Consider the following 22697-nt stretch of genomic DNA (forward strand, 5'->3'; position numbering starts at 1 on the left):
GCCCATCTGTGGTGTTTGCTCAGCTTTGCCTTTCCCTTGGGAAGCAGAAACAAACTCAGGCAAGAACAAGAGACACTTCCCTCCCTTTCTTTGGCCCCTAGGCTCTAAGGAACTGATTTCCCTTCTGTCTTGGGTCTTAAGGTTATAAGGCCACAAATCTGTGAATTAATTTTGGCCTGAATTTCTTTCTTTGCCCTCTTTGGTTGAGTAATTAAAAATTTCAATTTCTTATGTGAAACCAGACCCCAGAAAGACTTTCCTGATCATTTTCATATATGAGAAATAAGTTTTAGATTTTCTTGCTGGCTGATATACACACGTATAGCTCTGTGGTTGGAAGAAAGGAGGAGGCTGTATCCAGAGTAGACACATGGTGACCCCTTTCTTTAGAGAGAGTCTCCGGAGATGGTTTAAGACCAGTGCCTAATGTAGGGTCAGCCTGAAGAGATAACACCATAGAACATCTGAGCATTATAGAGCCACATCTTGGTACATGTGTAGACAGTAGATAGGAAAGGAAGAAGGGCAGATGGCTCCGCCTGGCTGAACCTTGTTCAGGGTCTGATGAGTTGTCGGTCTTGGAAATGACTTGAGAGATCATCTGGGCCCATTTCTGCACTCCCATTTTACAAATGAGGAAACAGACTTTGATTTGACCAGAACTGACTGGCAGCAGAGCTGGAACCATAACCAGGTCTCACATGTGGTGGAGAATGAAGACGTTCTGGTGGAGTGCTCAGCAGGATGTGGAAGGAAGCTTGGCTGGGAGAGGGTGGTGGTGAAGAGGAGGATGAAAGGAGTGGCAGAAGCATTTGATGGTTCCCTCAGCATATGGAGCCAGGAAAAGCAAGGCGCCGAGGTGGGAGAGACACTGAGGTTGTTAATCATCTCAGGGGAGGGACCTGGGAGCCCTACAGCAAGAGGGTATGGGGGATACCGTGGCCAGGCTGAAAGATTTTGAATGGCTTGGGCATCTATAGTGCTTATCTTCCTTGTATTAGTTAGCTTGGACTGCCATAACAAAATACCATAGACTGGGTGGTTTAAGCAACAAAACTTTATTTTCTCAGTTCTGGAGACTCAGAGTCCGTGGTCAAGGTGCTGGGTAATTCTGTTTCTGGTGAGAGCTCTCTTCCTGACTGGCAGACAGCTGCCTACTTGCTCTGGCCTCACATGGCCTTCCCGTAGAGTATGTGTTGTGCATCGCGGGGAGTGGATAGGGAGTGGGGGTGTCTCTCTTCCTATAAGGCTAACAGTCCTGTCAGATTAGGGTCCCATCCTTATGATATCAGTTAGCCTTAATGACCTCCAAGAGGCCCCATCTCCAAGTGCAGCCACACTGGGGCCAAGGGCTTCAACATATGAATTCTGGGGGATATAGGTCAGTCCATAGCACTCCTTAGCTTTTTGTTTTCTGATTGACTACTTTAGGACCCTTGAGGTATTGTTTTTCTTGGTAGGGAGGCTGCTTTCTGACATTCCTTTCTTTATATTATTTTCTAAACAATCAGATTATAATCTAGCACTGTGAATTAATTGTTCAAAGGAACAGAGGTTTGTTTTTTTTTTTTAATTTTTTTAAAATTTTTTTGAGACAGGGTCTTGCTGTGTCACTCAGGCTGGAATACACTGGCATGAAAATGGCTCATTGCAGCCTGGACCTCCACAGCTCAAGGGATCCTCCCACCTCAGCCTCCCAAGTAGCTGAGACTACCTATGCCCAGCTCATTTTTTTTTTTTTTTTTTTTCCAGACAGAGTCTTCGTCTGTCGCCCAGGCTGGAGTGCAGTGGCGCAATCTTGGCTCACTGCAACCTCCGCCTCCTGGGTTCAAGTGATTCTCCTGCCTCACCTCCCGAGTAGCTGGGATTACAGGCATGTACCACCATGCCTGGCTAATTTTAGTAGAGATGGGTTTTCACCATGTTGGCCAGACTGGTCTCGAACTCCTGACCTTAAGTGATCCGCCCACCTCGGCCTACCAAAGTGCTAGGATTACAGGCATGAGCCACTGTGCCTGGCCGCCCTGCTAAGTTTTAAAAGTTTCTGTGGAGATGAGGTTTCACTATGTTGGCCAGACTGGTCTTAAACTCCTGTGATCTACCCGCCTTGGCCTCCCAAAGTGCTGGGATTACAGGTGTTAGCCACCATGCCCAGCCTCTCAGCTAAGTTTTAAAAATTTTTGTGGAGATGAGGTTTTGCTGTGTTGCCCAGGCTGGTCTTGAACTCCTGGCCTCAAGTGATCCTCCTGCCTTGGCCTCCCAAAGTGCTAGGATTACAGGCATGAGCCACTGCACCTGGCCTCAGAGATTATGTTCTGTCAGTGTTTCAGTGTCTGGTAATTCTGTGCAGTTTGGAGTTCATTCTTTAATTTTGTTATTTTCTTTTTTTTTTTTGAGACGGAGTCTCGCTATGTCGCCCAGGGTGGAGTGCAGTGGCCGGATCTCAGCTCACTGCAAGCTCCGCCTCCCGGGTTTTTACGCCATTCTCCTGCCTCAGCCTCCCAAGTAGCCGGGACTACAGGCGCCCACCACCTCGCCCGGCTAGTTTTTTGTATTTTTTTAGTAGAGACGGGGTTTCACCGTGTTAGCCAGGATGGTCTCGAACTCCTGACCTCGTGATCCGCCCGTCTCGGCCTCCCAAAGTGCTGGGATTACAGGCTTGAGCCACCGCGCCCGGCCAATTTTGTTATTTTCACATATACAGTTGTAAGCGACAGTGTTCAGCAGGGATCGGATAGCAAACCCATGAACCAGACTGTTTTTGTTTTTTAATTGTGGTAAAGTATACATAATGTTACAGGTGTGAGCCACCGTGTCTGACCTGTGCCCCATTTTTTAAGGACCAAGGCAAGACTACCTTTTCCCAAAAGAGAATCAGCTTCCTGTGCCCTTCGCCCCTTGCTGCCTTTGGGCAAGGAAAATCATTTGTCTGCAACCCCTTCATCATGTCTCTTTTGATTCCAAAAGCATAAAAGGCTGGTTGGGTTTTCCCTCTTGCCTTGCTTTTCTAACAAGCGTGCACATTGGAAGTATTTTTCTGCCGGCATTTCACTCTCTTCCCCACTTCCCCACAAATGTCCCCAGCCCCCAGACCTCCGCTGTCATCTGGGTTGCCAGGGTGCTCTCATGCTTGCTCAGGCAGAAGGGGGCCCTTGTTGGCATGGATTCAGCTGGAAGCAGAGGAAGAAAAGCCAGTCGGAAAAGAAAGAGTGCATCCCAGCCTGGGAACGGAAAACCAAAACAGGCTGTTTCCCCTCTGTCCCAGCCAAGAACCTGGTCACCTCGAGCAAGCCTGGCTAAGAGCATCCAGCCTAGGACCTGGCGGGTGGGGGAGGAGCTCAATCAGTGCCTTCATTCCACCCGGAGGGCCAGACCAAAGCGCCAGTGCCAGTCATAGTTAGGTTGTTCTTAGTAAATGATTTGCTTCTTTAAATGTAACTGCCTTTCCATGTCTGGGGATGAGGAAGAAATGGGCTGTTGTTTTTGTTTGTTTTGATTAGGTAGTCATGTAAATTGTACATAATTTTAAAAGTGCCTTCATTGCCTCAGTCACTGTGTGCCCTTCCCAGAAATGACCAATTTCAAGGCCCTGAGATAGTCTCTGCAATTACAAGCATATACTATACCTGTATATTCTCCTGAGACACGCCCATGTATGAATGATAGTAATTAGGTTACCTTTGAATCCTGTGCTCTTTATAGTTTTACAATAAATGATTTTTCTTTTTTTTTTTTTTTTTTTTTAAAGAGACAGGGTCTCGTTCTGTTGCCCAGGCTGGAGTGCATTGGAGCAATCATAGCTCACTGTAGCCTCAAACTCCTGGGCTCAAGCATCCTCTCGCCTCAGCCTCCCAAATAGCTATGACTACAGGTGTGCACCACCATGCCCGGATAATTAAAAAAATTTTTTTTTTTTGTAGAGACGGGGTCTTACTATGTTGCCTAGGCTGTTCTCAAACTCCTGGCCTCAATCGAACCTCCTGCTTTGGCCTCCCAAAGTGCTGGGATTGTAGGTGTAAGCCACCACGGCCGGCCAGAAATGATTTCGATTTGACCTACCATGCAGTCCCTGAACTCCATCTTTCTCATATGGATTTAGAGAATGTTAATTCAAACGTCAGGTGCTAACTTGAATTTTGAAGCCCATGGCCCCACAGAAACACCTGGGAGAATGGTTTCTCCCTCCCTGCCTTATCTTCTCTTCCCTGAGTTACTAGTCTCTCTGAGAAATGGCATCTCCACCACCTGGTTGCCCCAGCCAGGAACTTGGAACTTATTCCTGACTCAGTCTCCATTTCCTTCTCTTGTACATTCAAACAGGTGATACAGGCCCATGGTTCTCCCCCTTGGTGTCTCTCAAGTTCACCCTCTCCTGGGTAGCCCCTCTGCTGTGGCCTCAGTTCAGGACCTTGAAATCTACACCCTCTGGATTACAGCAGTGGTTGCCAGCCCCTTCTCCCCACAGCAGCTAGAGGGATCTTTCTGAAATGTAAATCTGATCACGTTCCTGTCCTGCTTTGAATCTTTCAATGGCTTCCTGCTAACCCTGGGATAGATTCCAGCAGCTCCTTAACAAGACATCCAAGTCTGTCCTTGAGTTTCTCTCTTTAACTTTTATCTTTACTTGCTCCCTCCCCTATTTTCTCATGCCTCTCTTTTCCTGCTGCTTGGATACATTCCTCCGGGCTGTCTCCTGCCATCCTTTAAAATGCATGATAACCCCAAAAGTTAGTTTCCCTGCCTTAGGCATCCACAGTAAGTGTCCTGTGCTGACCTCTGTCATCATACTACATTGTCCATATCTGCTGGCCTGTGAATTCCTTCAGCCTTGGGACTGTATAATTTGTGTCCCTAGTTCCCTAGCAGGGTTTCATGAGCAAAGTGTAATTCTGGTACAGTAGAATGAGCAAAGGAATTGCCTGTTTCATCTAAACTGTTGCATCTTTTGTATTGGTATGACGTTGCTTCAGTTTTTCTAGTATTGTCATGAAGTTGTTCATAATATCCCCTTTTTATCCTTTTAATGTTCGTGGAGTCTGTAGTGATACCACATCTGCCATTCTCGATACCGCTAATCTTTTTTTCCTGTTCAGTCTGGCTAGAAGTTCAATTTTGTTGAACTTCTCAAAGAGCCAGAATTTTATTTCATTGACCTTCTTTCTCTTTTGTTTCTTTTTTGTCTTTTATTGATTTTTCATTTTAATCTTTATTCCCTTTCTTCTGCTTGCTTTGGATTTTGTTTGCCCTTTATTTTTATTTTTATTTTTTTTTGGAGACAGGTTATCACTCTCTCACCTGGGCTGGAGTACAGCGGCACAATCATAGCTCATTGAAGCCTCAAACTCCTAGGCTCAAGCGATCCTCCTTGCCTCAGCTTCCCAAGTGGCTGGGACAGTACAGGTGCCTGCCACCAGCTAATTTTTGAAAAAAATTTTTAATAGAAATAAGGTCTTGCCATGTTGCTCAGTCCCAAGCTGGTCTTTTTCTAGCTTGTTAAGGTGGAAGCTGAGGTCCATTTGAGATTGTTCTTTTCTAGTATAGGCTTTTAGTTCCTTTAAGGTACCACGTTAGTGGCATCCCACATATTTTGATATGTTGTGTTTTTATTTTCATTCAGTTCAAAATACTTTCGGATTTCCCATTTCATTTCTTCTTTGACCTGTGACTTATTTAGAAGTATATTATTTAGTTTCTAAAGATGTGGGGATTTAACAGATTTTCTGTTTGTGATTCCTAATTTATTTATTTATTTATTTTTTTGAGATGGAGTCTCACTGTGTTGCCCAAGCTGGGGTGCAGTGACGTGATCTTAGCTCACTGCAACAACCTCCACCTCCTGGGTTCAAGCGATTCTCCTGCCTTAGCCTCATGTGTAGCTGGGACTACAGGCACACACCACCACGCCCGGCTAAATTTTGTAGTAGAGACGAGGTTTCACCATGTTGGCCAGGCTGGTCTTGAATTCCTGACCTCAAGGGATCTGCCCACCTCGGCCCTCACAAAGTGCTGGGATTACAGGGATTACATGCCACTGCACCCGGCCTATGATTCCTAATTTAATTCCATCCCAAGTGATATATACAATATCACCTCATGTATAGTACACCTCATGTATGTATAGTCTCATTTGCTTTTCCTGGCCTGTGTGCAATTACCATGTTTTACTTTTACATATAAATCCCCACACTACACTATTACTGTGTTTTTGTTTAAAGATATTTAAATAACTTACATTTTATTTATTTTTTTTTAGAGATAAGGTCTCACTCTGTCACCTAGGCTGGAGTGCAGTGGTGCAATCATAGCTCACTGCAGCCTTGACATCCTGGGCTTGGGATTTTCCCACGTTGGCCTCCCAAAGTACTGAGATCCTGGGCATGAGCAGCCACACCTGGCGAGATTTAAATAATTTTAAAGCCTTATGTATTTACCCATGTGTTTATCCTTTCTGGTACTTGTCATAGCTCTGCGTAGATCTATATTTGTATCTGGTATCATTTTCCTTCTGCCTGAGGGACTTTAAAAAAAATTTTATAGTGAAGATTTTCTGGTGATAAATTCTTTCAGCTTTTCTTTGTCTGACAGTCTTTATTTTGCCTTTTTTTTTTTTTTTTTTTTTTTTGAGACAGAGTCTTGCTCTGTTGCCAGGCTGGAGTGCAGTGGCGCCATCTCGGCTCACTGCAACCTCTGCCTTCCAGGTTCAAGCAATTCTTCTGCCTCAGCCTCCCAAGTAGCTGGGACTACAGGCGAGTGCCACCATGCCCAGCTAATTTTTTTTTGTACTTTTAGTAGAGATGGGGTTTCACCATGTTGGCCAGAATGGTCTCTATCTCTTGACCTCATGATCCGCCTGGCTTGGCCTCCCAAAGTGGTGGGATTACAGGCGTGAGCCACCACACCTGGCCTTGCCTTTGTTTTTGAAATATTTCACTGGGTTTAGAATTCCAGATTAACAGTTTTTTTTGTTCCCTTTCCTTTTCCATTTCCATTTTATTTTTGAGATGGAGTCTTGTTCTATTGCCTAAGCTGGGGTGCAGTGACGTGATCCCAGCTCACTGCAACCTCCTCCTGGGTTCAAACAATTCTCCTGCCTCAGCCTCCCGAGTAGCTAGGACTGCAGGCGCCTGCCACGACGCCCAGCTAATTTTTGTAGTAGAGATGAGGTTTCACCATGTTGGCCAGACTGGTCTTGACATCCTGACCTCAAGGGATCTGCCAACCTCGGCCTCGCAAAGTGCTGGGATTACAGGCGTGAGCCATTGCACCTGGCCTATAATTCCTAATTTAATTCCATGCCAGGTGATAGAATTAATGAGATCCTTTAAAAATATTGCTCTACCATCTCCTTGCTAGCATTGTTTTCTATGAGAAATCTCTGTCATCTTTATTTCAGTATATGTAATGTGTATTTTTTTATTTGGCTGCTCTTAAGATTTTCTTTTTATTACTGATTTTGAGCACTTTTAATATGATGTGCTTTGGTATATGTGGTCTTCTTCATGTTTCTTAAGCTCCAGGGTCATTGAGCTTCTTGTATCTGTGGGTTTATAGTTTTCGTCAAAGTGGAAATTTTTTTTTTTTTTTTTTGAGACGGAGTCTCGCTCTGTCGCCCAGGCTGGAGTGTGGTGGCCGGATCTCAGCTCACTGCAAGCTCCGCCTCTTGGGTTCCGGCCATTCTCCTGCCTCAGCCTCCCGAGTAGCTGGGACTACAGGCGCCCGCCACCTCGCCCGGCTAGTTTTTTGTCTTTTTTTGGTAGAGACGGGGTTTCACCGTGTTAGCCAGGATGGTCTTGATCTCCTGACCTCGTGATCCGCCCGTCTTGGCCTCCCAAAGTGCTGGGATTACAAGCTTGAGCCACCGCGCCCGGCCCAAAGTGGAAATTTTTTGGCCATTATTTCTTGACATATTTATTCACCTGCCCTCCTCCTTTGGGGACTCCAGTTACATGTATATAGGTTACCTGAAGTTATCCCACACCTCACTGCTGCTCTGCTGATGTTTAAAATTCTTTTTTCTCTCTGTATTTCATTTTGGATAGTTTTTATTGCTATTTAAGTTTACAAATCTTTTCATCAATGAAATGTCTGATCTGTTGTTAATCCATGTAATAATTTTAATTTCTAGAAGCTCGATTTAGGTTTTTAAAAAAATTATCTTAGGCCGGGCGCGGTGGCTCAAGCCTGTAATCCCAGCACTGTGGGAGGCCGAGATGGGCGGATCACGAGGTCAGGAGATCGAGACCATCCTGGCTAACACGGTGAAACCCCGTCTCTACTAAAAAATACAAAAAACTAGCCGGGCGCGGTGGCGGGCGCCTGTAGTCCCAGCTACTCCGGAGGCTGAGGCAGGAGAATGGCGTGAACCCGGGAGGCGGAGCTTGCAGTGAGCTGAGATCCGGCCACTGCACTCCAGCCTGGGCGGCAGAGCGAGACTCCGTCTCAAAAAAAAAAAAAAAAAAATTATCTTAGTCTATTTGTGTTGCTATTAAAGAAATACCAGAGGCTGGGATATGTATAAAGAAAAGAGGTTTATTTGTCTCACAGTTCTGCAGGCTGTACAAGAAGCATGGTGCCAGCCAGGTGCGGTGGCTCAAGCCTGTAATCCCAGCACTTTGGGAGGCCGAGACAGGCGGATCACGCTGTCAGGAGATCGAGACCATCCTGGCTAACACGGTGAAACCCTGTCTCTACTAAAAAATACAAAAAACTAGCCGGGCGAGGTGGCAGGCGCCTGTAGTCCCAGCTACTCGGGAGGCTGAGGCAGGAGAATGGCGTAAACCCGGGAGGCGGAGCTTGCAGTGAGCTGAGATCCGTCCACTGCACTCCAGCCCGGGCGACAGAGTGAGACTCCAGACTCCGTCTCAAAAAAAAAAAAAAAAAAAAAAGAAAGAAGCACGGTGCCAGCATCTGCTGCTCACGAGGACTCAGGCTGCATCCTCTCATGGTGGAAGGCGAAGGGGAGCTTATGTGTGCAGGTCACACAGCGAGAGTGAGAGAGGAGGAGGTGCCAGGCTCTTTTTAACAACCAGCTCTTTCCAGAATTGACTAAGAACTCACTCACTCCTGGATAATGGCCTTAAGCCATTCCTGAGGGATCCGCCCCCATGACCCAGACGCCTCTCACTAGGCCCCACCCCCAACACGGGGGATCAGTTAGCAACATGAGACTTGGCGGGCCAAACAGTATCCAAACCATAGCAAATACCTTCCCTGTTTCTCCTTCGCTTTTTAAGCATATAGACTATAGTTATAACTATTTTAATCTCTGCTAATTTTGACATCTGTGTTAGTTTGGGTTACTTGCAATTTGTCGATTTTACTCTGCATCATGGGTGTTATTTACCCATTTCTTTGCATAAATTGTAGATTTTGATTAGATGTCAAATGTAAATTTTGCCTTGTTGGGTACTGAATCTTTCTGTATTCCCATAAATATTCTTTATGTTTTGGGGGCAGAATTTTTTGGTAACAGTTTGCCTTTTAGGTCTTAGGTGTACGAATTGTGAGACAGGCTCAGAGCAGTGTTTATCTAGTATAGGGCTAGTTAATCCCTACTATTAAGACAAGGCCCTCCTGAAGGCCCTCCAAGAAGAATTATGAGGCTTTTCCAATCTAACTGAGGAAGAGGCAATATGACTGGCCCCATGTGAGTACTTAATATTATTTATTCTCTGTCATCCTTTTGAGTGGTTCTTTCCCTGGCCTTAGATAGCTTTTTCACACATGGGTGCTGATCAGTATTCTGCTGAATACTTGAGGGGGACCCTCCATGGCTCTCTGGGGTTTTCTCTCTCCGTGCAACTCTCTCCTCAGATACTCTCATGAACTCCAGCTGCATTGGTCTCCCCAGACACTCAGCTCTATCTCATTAATTCAGGAAGTTGCTGGACTCTGTCTGGGTTTTCCTTGCCTGCACCTTGGCCTGGAAACTCTCAGCGATCAACTGGGTGTGACCGTAGGTTCAGCTTACTTCCGAGCTCTCAAGGATCACTGTCCTTTTTTGCTTGATGTCCAGTGTCTCAAAAACTGTTGATTCATTTCTCTTGGGCTAGGGGTAAATCTAGTCCCTGCCATCCTGTCTCGGCTAGAAGCAGAAGGAAGAGTCTGGATTTGAATCCTGACTCTGCTGGTTTGTTATTCACAAGCTTTGAGATAATCTCTCCAGGCCTCAAATCTCTTTGTAAAATTGGCTAGTAAGACGAATTCCTTATTGTCAGGATTAAATACAATAAAATACGAGGCTCAGAATAGGTGATACTTCATGTGAGAAAGGAAGAACTGCCTGGGCATGGTGTCTCACTTCTGTTATCCCAGCACTTTAGGAAGCCAAGGTGGATTGGATTGCTTGAGCTCAGGAGTTGGAGACCAGCCTGGGCTACAGCTATTTGGGAGGCTGAGGTGGGAGGATCACTTGAGCCTGGGAGGTGGAGGTTGCAGTGCACCAAGATTGTGCCACTGCACTCCAGCCTGGGCAATAGAGCAAGACCCTCTGTCACAAAAACAAAAAAACAGAAGAACCCAGGATCAAGATTTTTAAGATTTGAGCTTCAACCATTAGGAATTGAGAAGAGGAAAGGATCTAGGAAAAACAAAACAAAACAAAAACTCAAGAAGGAATGGCCTCTGGGGCAAGGGAACCAGGCTAGGGGATCCCCCAAGGCTGACAGGAGAGAGGAATTTCAGAGAGAGGAGGGAGGCAGTGCCAGAACTTGTAAGGAGATGGAGGGTGAAGATGTCTGTGTTCACATTCTAACTATAGTTACCTTTGCTTCCTGAGTGACATTTGTGGCTCACATTGGATCTGAGTGCTGACTTCCTCTGCCCAGTTGAAGCAGCTTAATTCAGAGGCTAAAGGGAGTCTCTGATTTTTCTAACTCAGTTTGTGAAGCCAGTTAAAATAAGAAAGACTGCTCATTGGGCAGGAAATACTTGATTATGTGAAGCAGTCGGGAATTGGAGCATATGGATGTTAATTACATATTCTGGATCACGCAAGATCAACCAGAAAGAGGCTTTTGTGTTTGTTTCAATCCTGTTATTGGAAATCTCAGAACTATATGGGTTCACCTATTGTTAGAGCTGGAGGAAGACCTGGAGAGAGCACCTAATCCACCCTTCTTGTGTCCTTGATGAGGAGTGTGAGGCACTAAGGAATGAGGGGACTTGCTCAGTGACATACTTTAGTCATGGCAGAGTTGGAACTAGAAGCCAGATTCAGGATCATAGGACGTGTGTTGCAGGTTGTGTCTAGATACAGGTCTCCTGTTCGGGGCACCTGGCTTGGATTCCTCCTTGTCAAGTACCTTTACCTTTGTTACTTTGAGCACCTTGTTGAACCTTTATGACATCAGTTGCCTATCTTTAACTTGAACACAACCTTAACTGCCTGAAGGCAAGGGATTGTATCAGATAACTCCTAGCAGTTTCCTCTGGGTGTAAGATTAGTGTCAGGTGTTACAGGGACTGTCGGTCAGGACATGTAAATGAGTAATGTGTCCAGGTAGAAGTTGGTGGGCAGTGGTGGGCTCTGAGATGGACTGGAAAGTATGTGTCCCTTCTAAAAGGGATGGCTGCTGCTCTGCTCTAGTGGATTGTTGCTAGGTGGCAGTGTGGGCTCAGTGTTGCCAGATACTCTGTCTTTACAAGAGGAAGCCAAAATCTGGATTTTTATGTGAAATATGTAATATTCAAATTTATGTATTAAGATACGACTTAATTAAGACATGGGACAAATGAAGACATATCTGTGGACTGCATGGGCGCTTAGTTTTAGCCTCTGGTAGCAGTTCTGCAGCCTGGCTGGTGTATAGGAAAGAACTTTGGCCTTGGATTCCAGGGCACAGGCTGAATGACTATGGCCCTCACTAACCAGGGGGAGGTCACCTTCCTTCCCAGTATCCTGGTTTCCCCACCCTGGCCCTGAGTTATCTTCATCACCAAGAGCTACTCCAGGGCTGCCTGCAGGATCTAGGAAGTGAAACCCCTTCTCTTCCTGATCAGCTGCCCTTTGGGGAGCAGGAGGAGGCAGCTCAGATAGGCCTTGAACCGTTTCCTTTGGTGACCCTGACTGCCGTGGCCATTTCTCTCCTTCCTTATGGCCTGGGCCATGCCTGCTGACCCAGTCTGGAATAATCCGCTGCTCACTTTGGGTCTCTGCTACTTCCCTCCAGGTATAGTCACAGGGGAGGTCCTAGGCTCATTGCCCCTAATAATAAGCCTCTGACCCCTTTTGTTTTAGGGTTCTAGCAATTCCAGTGTGGGTTGACACAGGAAAAAAGTGGACAAGTGACAGAGGTTCTTGTAGCTTTGGTCCCTGGGCCCTCCAGAATGTGGAGGGAAGGCCATATTAGGACCTGGGAAAAGATCTGGAAGCCATTGTAGGGTGAGAGGACAGAGGGCACTGACGGGTAAAGAAATGGCGGGGTCACATTGGCTATTATGGAGTGCCCTTCCCTTCTCCCTGTCTCAGTGCTGTTAGGGGCACAAAGATGGAGGTTCCACCCTGGAGGAGCTTATGGTTTAGGGTAGACATGAGGGAAGAAGACATTTATTCTTTAAAACACAAAAAAAGCTCACAGCAAACTTTCCAGCTATGTAGAGTCATCGGCCTAAGTGTAGAGAGGATGATAATGGTTGGGTTTTTATCCTGTGTGCTTTTAACCAATTTAAAATCTACTAGAAAAATTTTTTTTTCCAGGTAGAGGTTTTTACTGCATACCCTCTGGACTGTCGCTAGTGGACAGTTTGTGGGCAGAACAGGCAGCCCACTGGATGCCCTTGGTGCCAGACTGTTGCTAGCTTGTGGGATCCATGGGGAGGGGAAGGCCTTCAGGGCTTTCAGATCCCCAGGCTCAGGCAGAAGCAGGCCCAGCTGCCTGCTTGGTGCAGGGTAGATGCTCTTCTGCAGAGAAAGAACATGCCCTTTGCAGATAGGCAGCTTGACTTTGATCCCAGGCCTGTCACTACCTAACTGTATGACTTGGGCAGGTGATAAACTCTTTGAGCCTCAAAACCCTGATCTTTGAAGTGGGACAGTAACAGTATCTACCTCATAGATAGGTTGTCTGGAAGAACTAGTGAGCATGGATAGTATCAATTTTTCATTCCCATGAAAGCACCAATCATGGCACCCAGGAAACCTCTCATAAATGTTAGCTATTGTTATATATTATCTTTTTCTCCACTATACCGCAATTGTCTACTCTTTCTTAGACACACTGGGCTGGGAAAGGGGATAGGACACCACTGCATGGTGGCCGGCTCCTGTAATCTCAGCTCCTTGGGATGCTGAGGCAGGGAACCTGGGAGGCGGAGGTTGCAGTGAGCGGAGATCACCCTCTTGCACTCTAGCCTGGGTGACAGTGTGAAACTCCATCTCAAAAAAATAAAAATAAAAATAAAAATGTGTGGGAGACGGGACAGGGACAGGAAGATGCAGAGATCCCCAGAGACAATGTTGGACACAGGCAAGGAAAGAGAGGCAGCGGGGAAAGAGGCAAGACGGAGAGAATGCCTACATTCAGCAAGTGTTTGCATAGTGACTGTCCTCGTCTGTCCTTAGGGTAGTGGTTTCACCCCCATCTTGCATCTGACAAACATGCTCAGAGATGTGAAATAACTTACCTGACAGCCACCTTCAGGGCTGGGATTCTGACCTGGTCTACTGGTACCAAGCCTCATATTCTTTTTCCTTTGTGCCCCAGTGCTGGCCGGCATCAACCAAGGGCAGGGGTTGATGAAGCTGGCATTGGCCAAATGGTCAGGTGGTTTTAAATTGGTTTCTCCCAAGCCGTGTCTTACAGATGTCGGTGTGTGTCTTGTTGGTTTTTCTTGTCTTTCTCTTTTTTTGGTGAGCCAGTTAGGTGTCAGTGTTTTCTTCCTATCAAAATAGGATCTGGGAAGTCCTGCAGTAAATAATACCAGTGACCAACATTTACCTGTCATGCCCTGTGCCAGGTGCTTTACATATGTACTTCATTTTAATCCTCACAATAACCCTATGAGGTGCGTGTTATTATCATGAGGGTTATTAGTGAGATTAAGTAATTTACTTGATGGTGGAGGTGAAACTTGAAGCTGGACAACTGGACTCCCTAAATGACCATTGTAACTTGATGTGACCCAGCATTTCCTAAGGTTGTTTGACGGCAGAGTGTGTTTTATCATGCCTTTTACGGAACACACTTTGTATGTACTGTTTAAATGATTCAGAGCGTTTGATATTCTGTTAGGCTGTTAGTTGTGGGGCTTATTTCTTTCATCTTTGTCCCTTTCAAACAGATAAGGGGCTTCTTTCTTTCTGTCTAGAATTTTCCCTTGCAGTGAGTACTGTACTCCCTATGTGTTTGCTGATGAAGTCAGCAGGGCTTCAGACTCCGATTTCCTGGTCATACACAAGTACTTATTTTACCATCTCTAAATGGAGTGCATTAGCTCCAGGCCACAGAGAGCAAATTAGAGGAACAGGGAGATATATCACAGGGAAGGAGGCTGCTCTGGAAAAAGCTGTCTGCACTTCTCGCCTGAACTCTCCAGCTGTGTGGGAATAAATACAGCAGTGTCAGGGACAGCGTTCCAAGGCTTTTGCAGGGTGAGGCCCTCGTCCTGCAGGTGAGCCTGCAACACTGTCTCAGCAACAATCGACATGAAACAGCCTCTGTCTGGGCTTCCAAGGTGCATTTTGTGCATTTTGGTTTCTGATAACTTTCTGTTTGCCCATGCCGTCCCAGGCACCCTCACCCAGGGTAGAGAAATGAGAGCCTAACCCTGCCCTGCCTTCTGAAACTGTAGGTGCATCAACAGTACTTACTAGGGGAAGGTACTGTTGAACTAGCCTGATTAGCACCTCTTTCCCCCCCCCCCCCCTGCTGTCTAGGGACCTAGGAGAGCAAACTAGGTAGCTTTTTGGTTTTCATGTGTCAGCATGAGCTTTAAAATGGAGTTTATCAAGGGCAGGGTTTGGAAACTGGATGAAAGAACATTAGGCAGACTGTTTTCCTTATGGCACAGGGAACTGCTGATTTATTTGTAGCAACTAAATTTGGAAACAACAGACTTGAGGTGGTGGAAAGAGTCCTGGGCTGGAGACCTGGGTTCTAGTCCTGGTTCTTCCTCTGACTCACTGCGGGGTCCTGGCAAGCTGTGCCACCTGTTCTGGACATCATTTTTCTCAGTTATCTAATGAGGGGTTGGTCTTCATTATCTCCAAGAGCTCCTCAAGCTCCCTCTATTCTTGATGCCATGATTATAACTCTTATTTAGTCAAAGTTTGGTGGGATCTCTAATGCCGTGTGGTGCAAGGATGGTCACTAATAACCATGTTTACGGGTGAATGGGTTTCTTTGACATTGGTGGTTAACTGTGTTATTTTGACTTTGGGTCATCCGAGATCAGACGAGATTGGGCATATTCAGGGTGGCATGGCTGTAGACTTAACTTTGGGTCTTTTCTTGCCCATACTCACAGGGCAGATGACAGATCACAGATGACACACCCATCACTTCCTCTGTCCAGCAAAGCAACCAGTGGCTTGAGGGCCAGGCATGCTTCTCCTGGCTAAGGCACCCTGAATATCTGAGTTTATTCACTGGCAGAATAACCAGGAGGCTCTATCTGAGTGATTGCTGGCAGGCAGAGTGGGGCTCCCTTAGCCCTCCTCGGCTCCCCGCTTGCCGGTAGTCCTACTGGGACCAGGCTGCTGAGGGTTCTTCAGAACACCCACTTAGGCTGGAGTCCTGGTGTTGCATTTGTGTGTAAGTGTCCTCAGGAGTGTGTTCATTTGCTTCGTCGTTCACACTGAGAGTGGGAAAGCAGCAGCCCTCTTCCCTCCCAGCCCCGTACCTTCTGTTAGATGACTTCAAATGTAGACTCTGGGGTCTTCGAAAGGACTGTAGACACTGCCATTCATTTAGTGAGAGCATATTATTGGTCCGTTTTTCCCTCCATGCCTGAATTTCTCTATACTAGTAATGAGTGTATAGTTATGACTTCTTGGCATCTATTGAGATGCCCTGGGCTATTTGCCCCTATACTGAACACCCCTAGATCTGGGACAGGCAAACTTGCTCTCCTCAGCAGCTTTTCAGAGAAGTGGTGTTTGACTAGGAGAAAGGAACGTCCTGTCTGGTTGTGTCGAACTGATGTGTTCTCTAAAAATGGTTTCTGTAATCACTAACTGTTGCCTCGCAGGAAGGTTTTCCATCCTGGGCAAACGTCTTTTTGACTGGTCTCTGCTTCTTAGGGTATCTGTTCTGTATCTTTCCTCTAAATAGCTGTTTGGAGGGTCTAATGAAGCAACTGTCTGGAGACCAATGTTTATTTCAACATGGTTGGAGTTGTTTTTGCTTCAGCTTTCAGAGCCAATAAAGCTGGTTATTAGATTCTGTAATTGCTGCTGTAATTACTCTCTTGGAACTGGCAAAGGCATAATTAAATATGGAGATTCCAAGGACTGTTTTTTTTCCCATCTAAAAGCAACCTCTTAAACTTCTATTGACCTGGGTTAGATTTCAATTGTTAAAGCCATTGTGTTTATAAATGACGCTGGGGGTTCTCTGGCAGAAAATGGATTTCTTGAATATTTGATTTAGATGAACAGCTTCTTTTTAACTCAGTACTTGTTTTTAAATCTAACCATCAGGAATCTGGAGAAGTTAAGGCAAGACATTAAGAACCAGTATATATTTAATATTTATGAAAACATTGGGTTGGTTACAGATAGAATTTCTGTAGTCAGAAATAAGGTTGGCATGGAGGAAGTTTTACTAAGTGTAATAGTATTCAAGAAGACTGGCATTTTACTTGTGGAAGCACTCTAATACCTCTGAGCCTTTAGTTTGCCCTGTTACACCTCACCACCGATGCCATGCATTTGTAAGATACAGGAGGTGGTTCAAGTGCTGTGAATATTTGTCTACGTCTGTTTCTGCAGCCCAGATGCTGACCCCATGTCAATTTTCAAGGTTACTTTACTCATGAAGCATGTTTGGGGGTTTCTGTGGGGGAAAATTAATAATGTAGCCTTTCCCTTTGGAGTTCTCAACTAGCTGAGAAACACAGACAGCAGATAGATCTAGATAAGAAAAATCAACCTCCTGGAGAGTTCACTGCTTAGAGGGGAAGAGGCTGTGTGAACCCTGCAGGCAGGAAGGGGAGTCCTGGGGGGATTCCCCGGGACTGTCCCTCATACTGTTTGCTCAGGTCCTATCCCCAGTATGAGATAGCACACCTTACAGCCAGGTGCTTGCGGGAAGTCCCTGTTTGTGGGCCAGGAGGAATGCAGTGGAAGGATGCTGCCAAGTGATTGTTCTAGCCTGTGTTTCAGTAAGACGTCAATTCTCTGGGTCAGAGGTGCATGGGAGATAAAATATGGGTGGATCCCCCATGAAGAACCCTGGATAGAATACATGAAAACCTTGTAAGACAAATGAAATTGGAGGTTCAATTTAGTAGATACTAAGCACTTACTGTGTATCAGTTATTTTGCTGGATTGCTGATCTACAAAGATGAATAATATCAGCATTATTTCATTCGGGGTGGGGATGGGCTGTTGGTTTCCTCCCTGGTATATTTGGGTTTTGCTTCCAGATAATTTACTGTTTGGGAGATTTTAGAAGTGGGAGGTGGAAGTCAGAGGAAGTTAGGATTGGCATACAAGGAGTCACTGCCAATGGAAAATGTATTGGAGAAAAAGCAGTTCTAAATCTATGATGTTAATAGGGAAGTAACTTTGGTTTTAAATATAAGAATGTAGCTGACTGTATAAAATCAGTTTCATAAGCATTTTACCAAGCTCCTGCTACACTCAGGACACTGAAAAGCAAGGCAGCTCTGTCAAAGAGTGTTTGCTCTTATGAACGGTCTCAGAGTCACTTGCTGTTGTTCTGAGTCCATGAGGAAGAGCATAGAGCTGGGAGTTACACAGACTACTCCCCTCCTCACTTGGCAGCAGGATGACTTGGGTGAGCTGCATCACCTTTCTGATCCCCAGTCTCCTTGTTCCTTTGGGATCTCTGGATGATTAAATGAAATAGGAGGCGGATGAGACTGCCGTTGCTTGTTCACCATCACACAGCAGGCTCTTGGAAGGCCTTGGTGAATCTTTTCTTTTCCCCCACTGAGATGGAGTCTTGCTCTGTTGCCCAGGCTAGAGTTCAGTAGCACAGTCCTGGCTCACTGCAGCCTCCACCTCCTGGGTTCAAGAAATTATCCTGCCTCAGCCTCTCGAGTAGCTGGGACTACAGGTGTGTGCCACCATGTCCAGCTAATTTTTGTATTTTTAGTAGAGGTGGGGTTTCACCATGGTGGCCAGGCTGGTCTTGAACTCCTGACTTCAGGTGATCCACCCACCTCGGCCTCCCAAAGTGGTGGGATTACAGGCATGAGCCATTGCGCCCGTTCTGGAAGGCCTTGGTGAATCTTGAATGATGGGCTGTCCTGTGGGTGATGGAGCTGACTGGAGGGGACTTGGGAAAGGGGTACCTGTGGGCCATTGGCACTTGATCTTGGAAGGATTCACAGTCACTTGGTGATTAGAGTATGTCTGGGGTATGCCTTTTGTGGAAAAGGAACACAACACCAAGGAAGTCACAGGAAGCAATCCAGCCATCCCAGCCCTGGGGCACTTACAGGACTCCCCCAGGACCTCTTCCCTCTGACATTACTCATGGGAAAGGTGGTTCTGTAGACCTTGTGCTAGGGCTCCCAGGTCTTGGGCTTGCGGAGAGAATTCTAACGCCTTGCCTCTGCGGGACGCTGCAGGCCATATCAAACCATATGGTAAAGGGAGCTACTGAGGATTTTTCAGCAAAGGAATGGTTGGATTTGCATTCCCTCTTCTGTGTTCCCATGGTCCCCATGTCACTCCCTGCAGGACTGGACGATCCCTCCAGGGCAGTATCCTACCTTTTTCATTAAGTGGGGGGCATAACATAGTGGCAGGGCAGGGACTTTGGGGTTCCACACCTGGTTTAAGTCCCCTCTGCCAGTTACCTGGGCTGTCACAGGACGTCTCTGAACCTCAGTTTCCTCATCAACGAAAAGGGGTGGTCGTTCTAACCTTAAAGGGTTGCTGTTTTGAGGCCCTTATGAAGTGAGCATGACTTATGCTACCAGAAGGTGAGAGTGAAGGGTCTCGAGGATCCCCTGGCGTGACTGCAGGATGGGTTTCTTGAAGTCTTGGGCCATTCCGGCCTACATCAGAATCAAGGGAGATTACGGATTCAGTGACTTTTCAGATTTAATGGGGCACATTTCATTGTTTTTCAGATGTTTTACGAGTTCTCTTTATGTGCGTATGTATGTATTTTGGTCAGCATTGGTTGGAAAGACTGGCTGGGAGAATTTTTCTGCTGCTTTTGGAGGAACTGTGTGCTATACGAAGGCCAAGCTGTTTTCCCTTGGCAAATGGTCCTTAGGACGGAATCCCACGCCAGCAGGGGGTGTGAGTGGAAGGAGCATGGGACCTATTCATGTGACATATGGAGAACCCACAGCCCCATGGGGGAGGGGGTTTTGACCTCCAGTCTGCAGGAGGTGGCCGTGGTCCAGAACTCCAGGACATGGCAGAGCGCTGAGTACACGTGTGTGTGAGGCTAGTGCTCCCGACCCAGCCCACTCCAGCTCAGCCATTTCTTCTGACGGAGTCTCTGCTAAGCCTCCTTCCTGGGTTTTGATGCCCATTGCAGGGGAGCAAAAAATAGCTTCCCTTCTAGGTTCTTTGGCTGGGCTACAAACTAAATTGATATAAGACAGATTAACAAGAGAAAAACCGTATTTAGTTACATATGTACATGTGGAAATCCCACAAAATATGAGACTTGAAGAAGAGTCAGATGCTTGAAGCTTATATAGTATCCTGAGCTACAGAAAAGAATAGGGGCTTGGGGGTTGTGGTGGGGGACACAGCTTACCGGAGGGTGAGGGAAGAATTACTGTATGGTGAAGACTTGGGGGTTGTTGTGGGGGGACACAGCTTACGGGAGGGTGAGGGAAGAATTACTGTATGGTGAGTAAAGGATGTGTTGTTATGCAGAAGGTCTCTTAGGTAATGAAAGTTTTCAGAGCAGCCCCCTTCCTGACACAGATACTTTTAGTAATGTAGATCTTCTTCTTAGATGTACTTTGTTTTTTTTTTTTTTTTTTAAACAAAAGGACAGCTTTTTGAGCTACTCTAGTTTCTTAGAATAACCAGCTCAAAATATGCCAAAGAAATATATTTTTGGGGTGGTATATTCTGGTCTCCTACAGTCATATTTTGGGGTGGTGTGTCCTGACCCCCAACGTCATCTAAGATGTGTGCTAAAGATATTTTTTCAGTGTGAAGAGTGGAACTGAGACCGTGAGGGGGAAGGAAATCTGGGTTTCAAGTTGGGAGATGTGGTTTTGGTCCCAGTTCTGCCACAGATTCACCTTGGTCAGATTGCTTGCCATGACTGGACCTTAACATGCGATGATCTCCACAGTCTCAGCATGCTAAGGTAGATGATGCCACTGACCCAACTAAATGGCCAGACTCTAGGTTTGGCCGTGGCAGGGAGTTCTGTCTGGCTTTTTAGTTTAGTCGTGTTTTCGATGATGGAGGATGCTGTAGTAACCATCTTCAGGCATGGGGCTTTTTGCTTTTGAATACATTTCCAGAAGGAAATTACTGGGTCAGAGGGTAAAAACATCATGGTGGTTGTTGCTGTGTGTTGCCATGTTACTTTTCGGAAGCATTGTAACAATTTACAGAGTTGTTGGCTATGAGTAAAATAGCATTTTTAACCCAAATGGATCTAGTATTTGGTATAGTCATTATATTTATGATTTCTGTAGTTTAGTTGGCATAAAATGGTACTTTTAAATTGCTTTATAATAATGAGAACTGCTTTTTTTGAGGGGCGTACACACTGATGAATGTGCCAGGTGTTCACATACAGTATGTCATTTGCTGCTCACACTGACACCATCTGGGAAGCCAAGTAGCTCACCTGAGTCTGTGAGCTGGACTTTGACCCTAAAGGAGTTTGACCCCAGAGCATCCTTTTCTTCAGGTGGCTGTCCATGCTTTGATTTGTGTGTGTGCGTGATTACCCGAGGGTTGAACTTTGGCTTGTGTGCTTGTTTACTGGCTGTGTTTTGAGGTATGTGAATTTTATGTTTTTATAGAAAATTGAACGTGCTCTTTGTGTAGAATTTATGAACCCTCTGCTATAGTGGAAGCAACAACAGAGGTGCTTCCAGTAGAGTTCGGGAAAGAACTCAGTGAACACTAAGACCTCGCCCTGTGCCTGGGCTCTCTAAAACCCTGTTTTCTCCCCAATGCAGCAGCCCTCCAGGCACTGAAGCGTAAGAAGAGGTATGAGAAGCAGCTGGCGCAGATCGACGGCACATTATCAACCATCGAGTTCCAGCGGGAGGCCCTGGAGAATGCCAACACCAACACCGAGGTGCTCAAGAACATGGGCTATGCCGCCAAGGCCATGAAGGCGGCCCATGACAACATGTACGTGTCCACCCGCCCCTGCGCCACAGGGCAGTGCCAGTCCCGGAATGCCTCGTACCCAGGCCATGGCCTTGGGCAGACGGATCCCTTGACTTACCTATTCGAGCACCTGAGTTTGTTTGAATTCTCATTCTTTTTTGGAACTCCGAAAATGGATGATGTGCCTTTGGAAGCAGATCTCATGGCATGCAAAAATACTTTCTGAGTAATTCAGGGTTATTGTGATGAGCATAGTTTCAAGGTGGAAAGGCCTTTAGAAGGTCCTGTTGTCCAGACCTGTGAATGTGAAGGTGGGGAAGCTGTGTCCCAGAGAGGGAAACTGATTTGCCCTGTGTCACATGGGAGCTTGGATAGAACTGGGATTAGAATCGGTGCCCATGATTTTTTCTGATGCTGTCAGGGGCCCTGAAATGTATGGTTCATCCAAGAGCTTTGGATCTCTCTGTTCCTGTGTCTGCTTTTGATGGCGTTTTCTGCCTCCTCCCTTGCTCTCCAGCTGTAGCTGTCGTACTGACAGTGATCTTGCCCTCAGCACTCCTTCTTCCCCTATATGGCTACCTCTCATGGCAGTGGCCTAAGAAACTAGATAACCAAGCTTGTTACAGTTGTAACTAGCCAAGGTAAAGGCCAAGGTAAGGAGGCTCCAAATGAAGACCTCTCTCATGAATAAAACTTCATTTGGGCTGGACGAGATGGCTCACACCATAATTCCAGCACTTTGGGAGGCTGAGGCAGGCAGATCACCTGAGGTCAGGAGTTCGAGACCAGCCTGGCCACCATGGTTGAAACCCCATCTCTACTAAAAATACAAAAATTAGCTGGGTATCGTGGCATGCGCCTGTAATCCCAGCTACTAGAGGCTGAGGCAGGAGAATTATTTGAACCCAGGAATTGGAAGTTGCAGTGAGCCAAAATTGTGCCACTGTACTCCAACCTGGGCGACAGAGCGAGACTCCATTTCAATTAAAAAAAAAATAAAAATAAAAATAAAAAATCTGCATTTGTTGTAGTGCTTAGATTTGGCAGCATATATTTGGGGGTGCCAGGAGCCTTTTTTGCTTCCTTTTGGGTACTCAGCTGTGCTGTCCAATGGGTGGGGAAAATGCACCCTATGGGCTTGCCATCTATTTTTGTAAATAAAGTTTTTTTATTATTTGAGACAGGGTTTTGCTGTATCCCGTCACCTGGGCTGGAATACTGTGGCCCAATCCT

At 46.1% G+C, this 22697-nt stretch overlaps 1 protein-coding gene and 2 long non-coding RNA genes across 4 annotated transcripts in view; 2 read left to right on the plus strand and 1 right to left on the minus strand.

Annotated features, from left to right (window-relative positions):
- Positions 1-22697, plus strand: part of CHMP4B (charged multivesicular body protein 4B) — a 45991-nt gene that overhangs the window by 18620 nt on the left and 4674 nt on the right. Inside the window, exon 2 of one of the 2 annotated variants that reach the window (XR_013399795.1) lies at positions 21308-21989. Coding sequence is in view for 1 of the 2 variants with exons in the window: in XM_001105255.5 (XP_001105255.2) it covers positions 21308-21485 (178 nt within the window). In the remaining variant the exon portion in view is untranslated. The remainder of the gene's footprint in view (positions 1-21307; positions 21990-22697) is intronic. The other variant, XM_001105255.5, reaches the window with a different exon arrangement.
- On the plus strand, positions 46-8892 carry LOC144332091 (uncharacterized). Its single transcript, XR_013399842.1, has 2 exons — positions 46-1441; positions 8761-8892. It is a non-coding gene; the product is annotated as an uncharacterized LOC144332091 (long non-coding RNA).
- Positions 8843-13404, minus strand: LOC144332092 (uncharacterized). Its single transcript, XR_013399843.1, has 2 exons — positions 10468-13404; positions 8843-10282 (listed from the first exon to the last, which is right to left on the minus strand). It is a non-coding gene; the product is annotated as an uncharacterized LOC144332092 (long non-coding RNA).

The sequence above is a fragment of the Macaca mulatta genome, chromosome 10 (assembly GCF_049350105.2).
Source record: "Macaca mulatta isolate MMU2019108-1 chromosome 10, T2T-MMU8v2.0, whole genome shotgun sequence".
NCBI lineage: Eukaryota > Metazoa > Chordata > Mammalia > Primates > Cercopithecidae > Macaca > Macaca mulatta.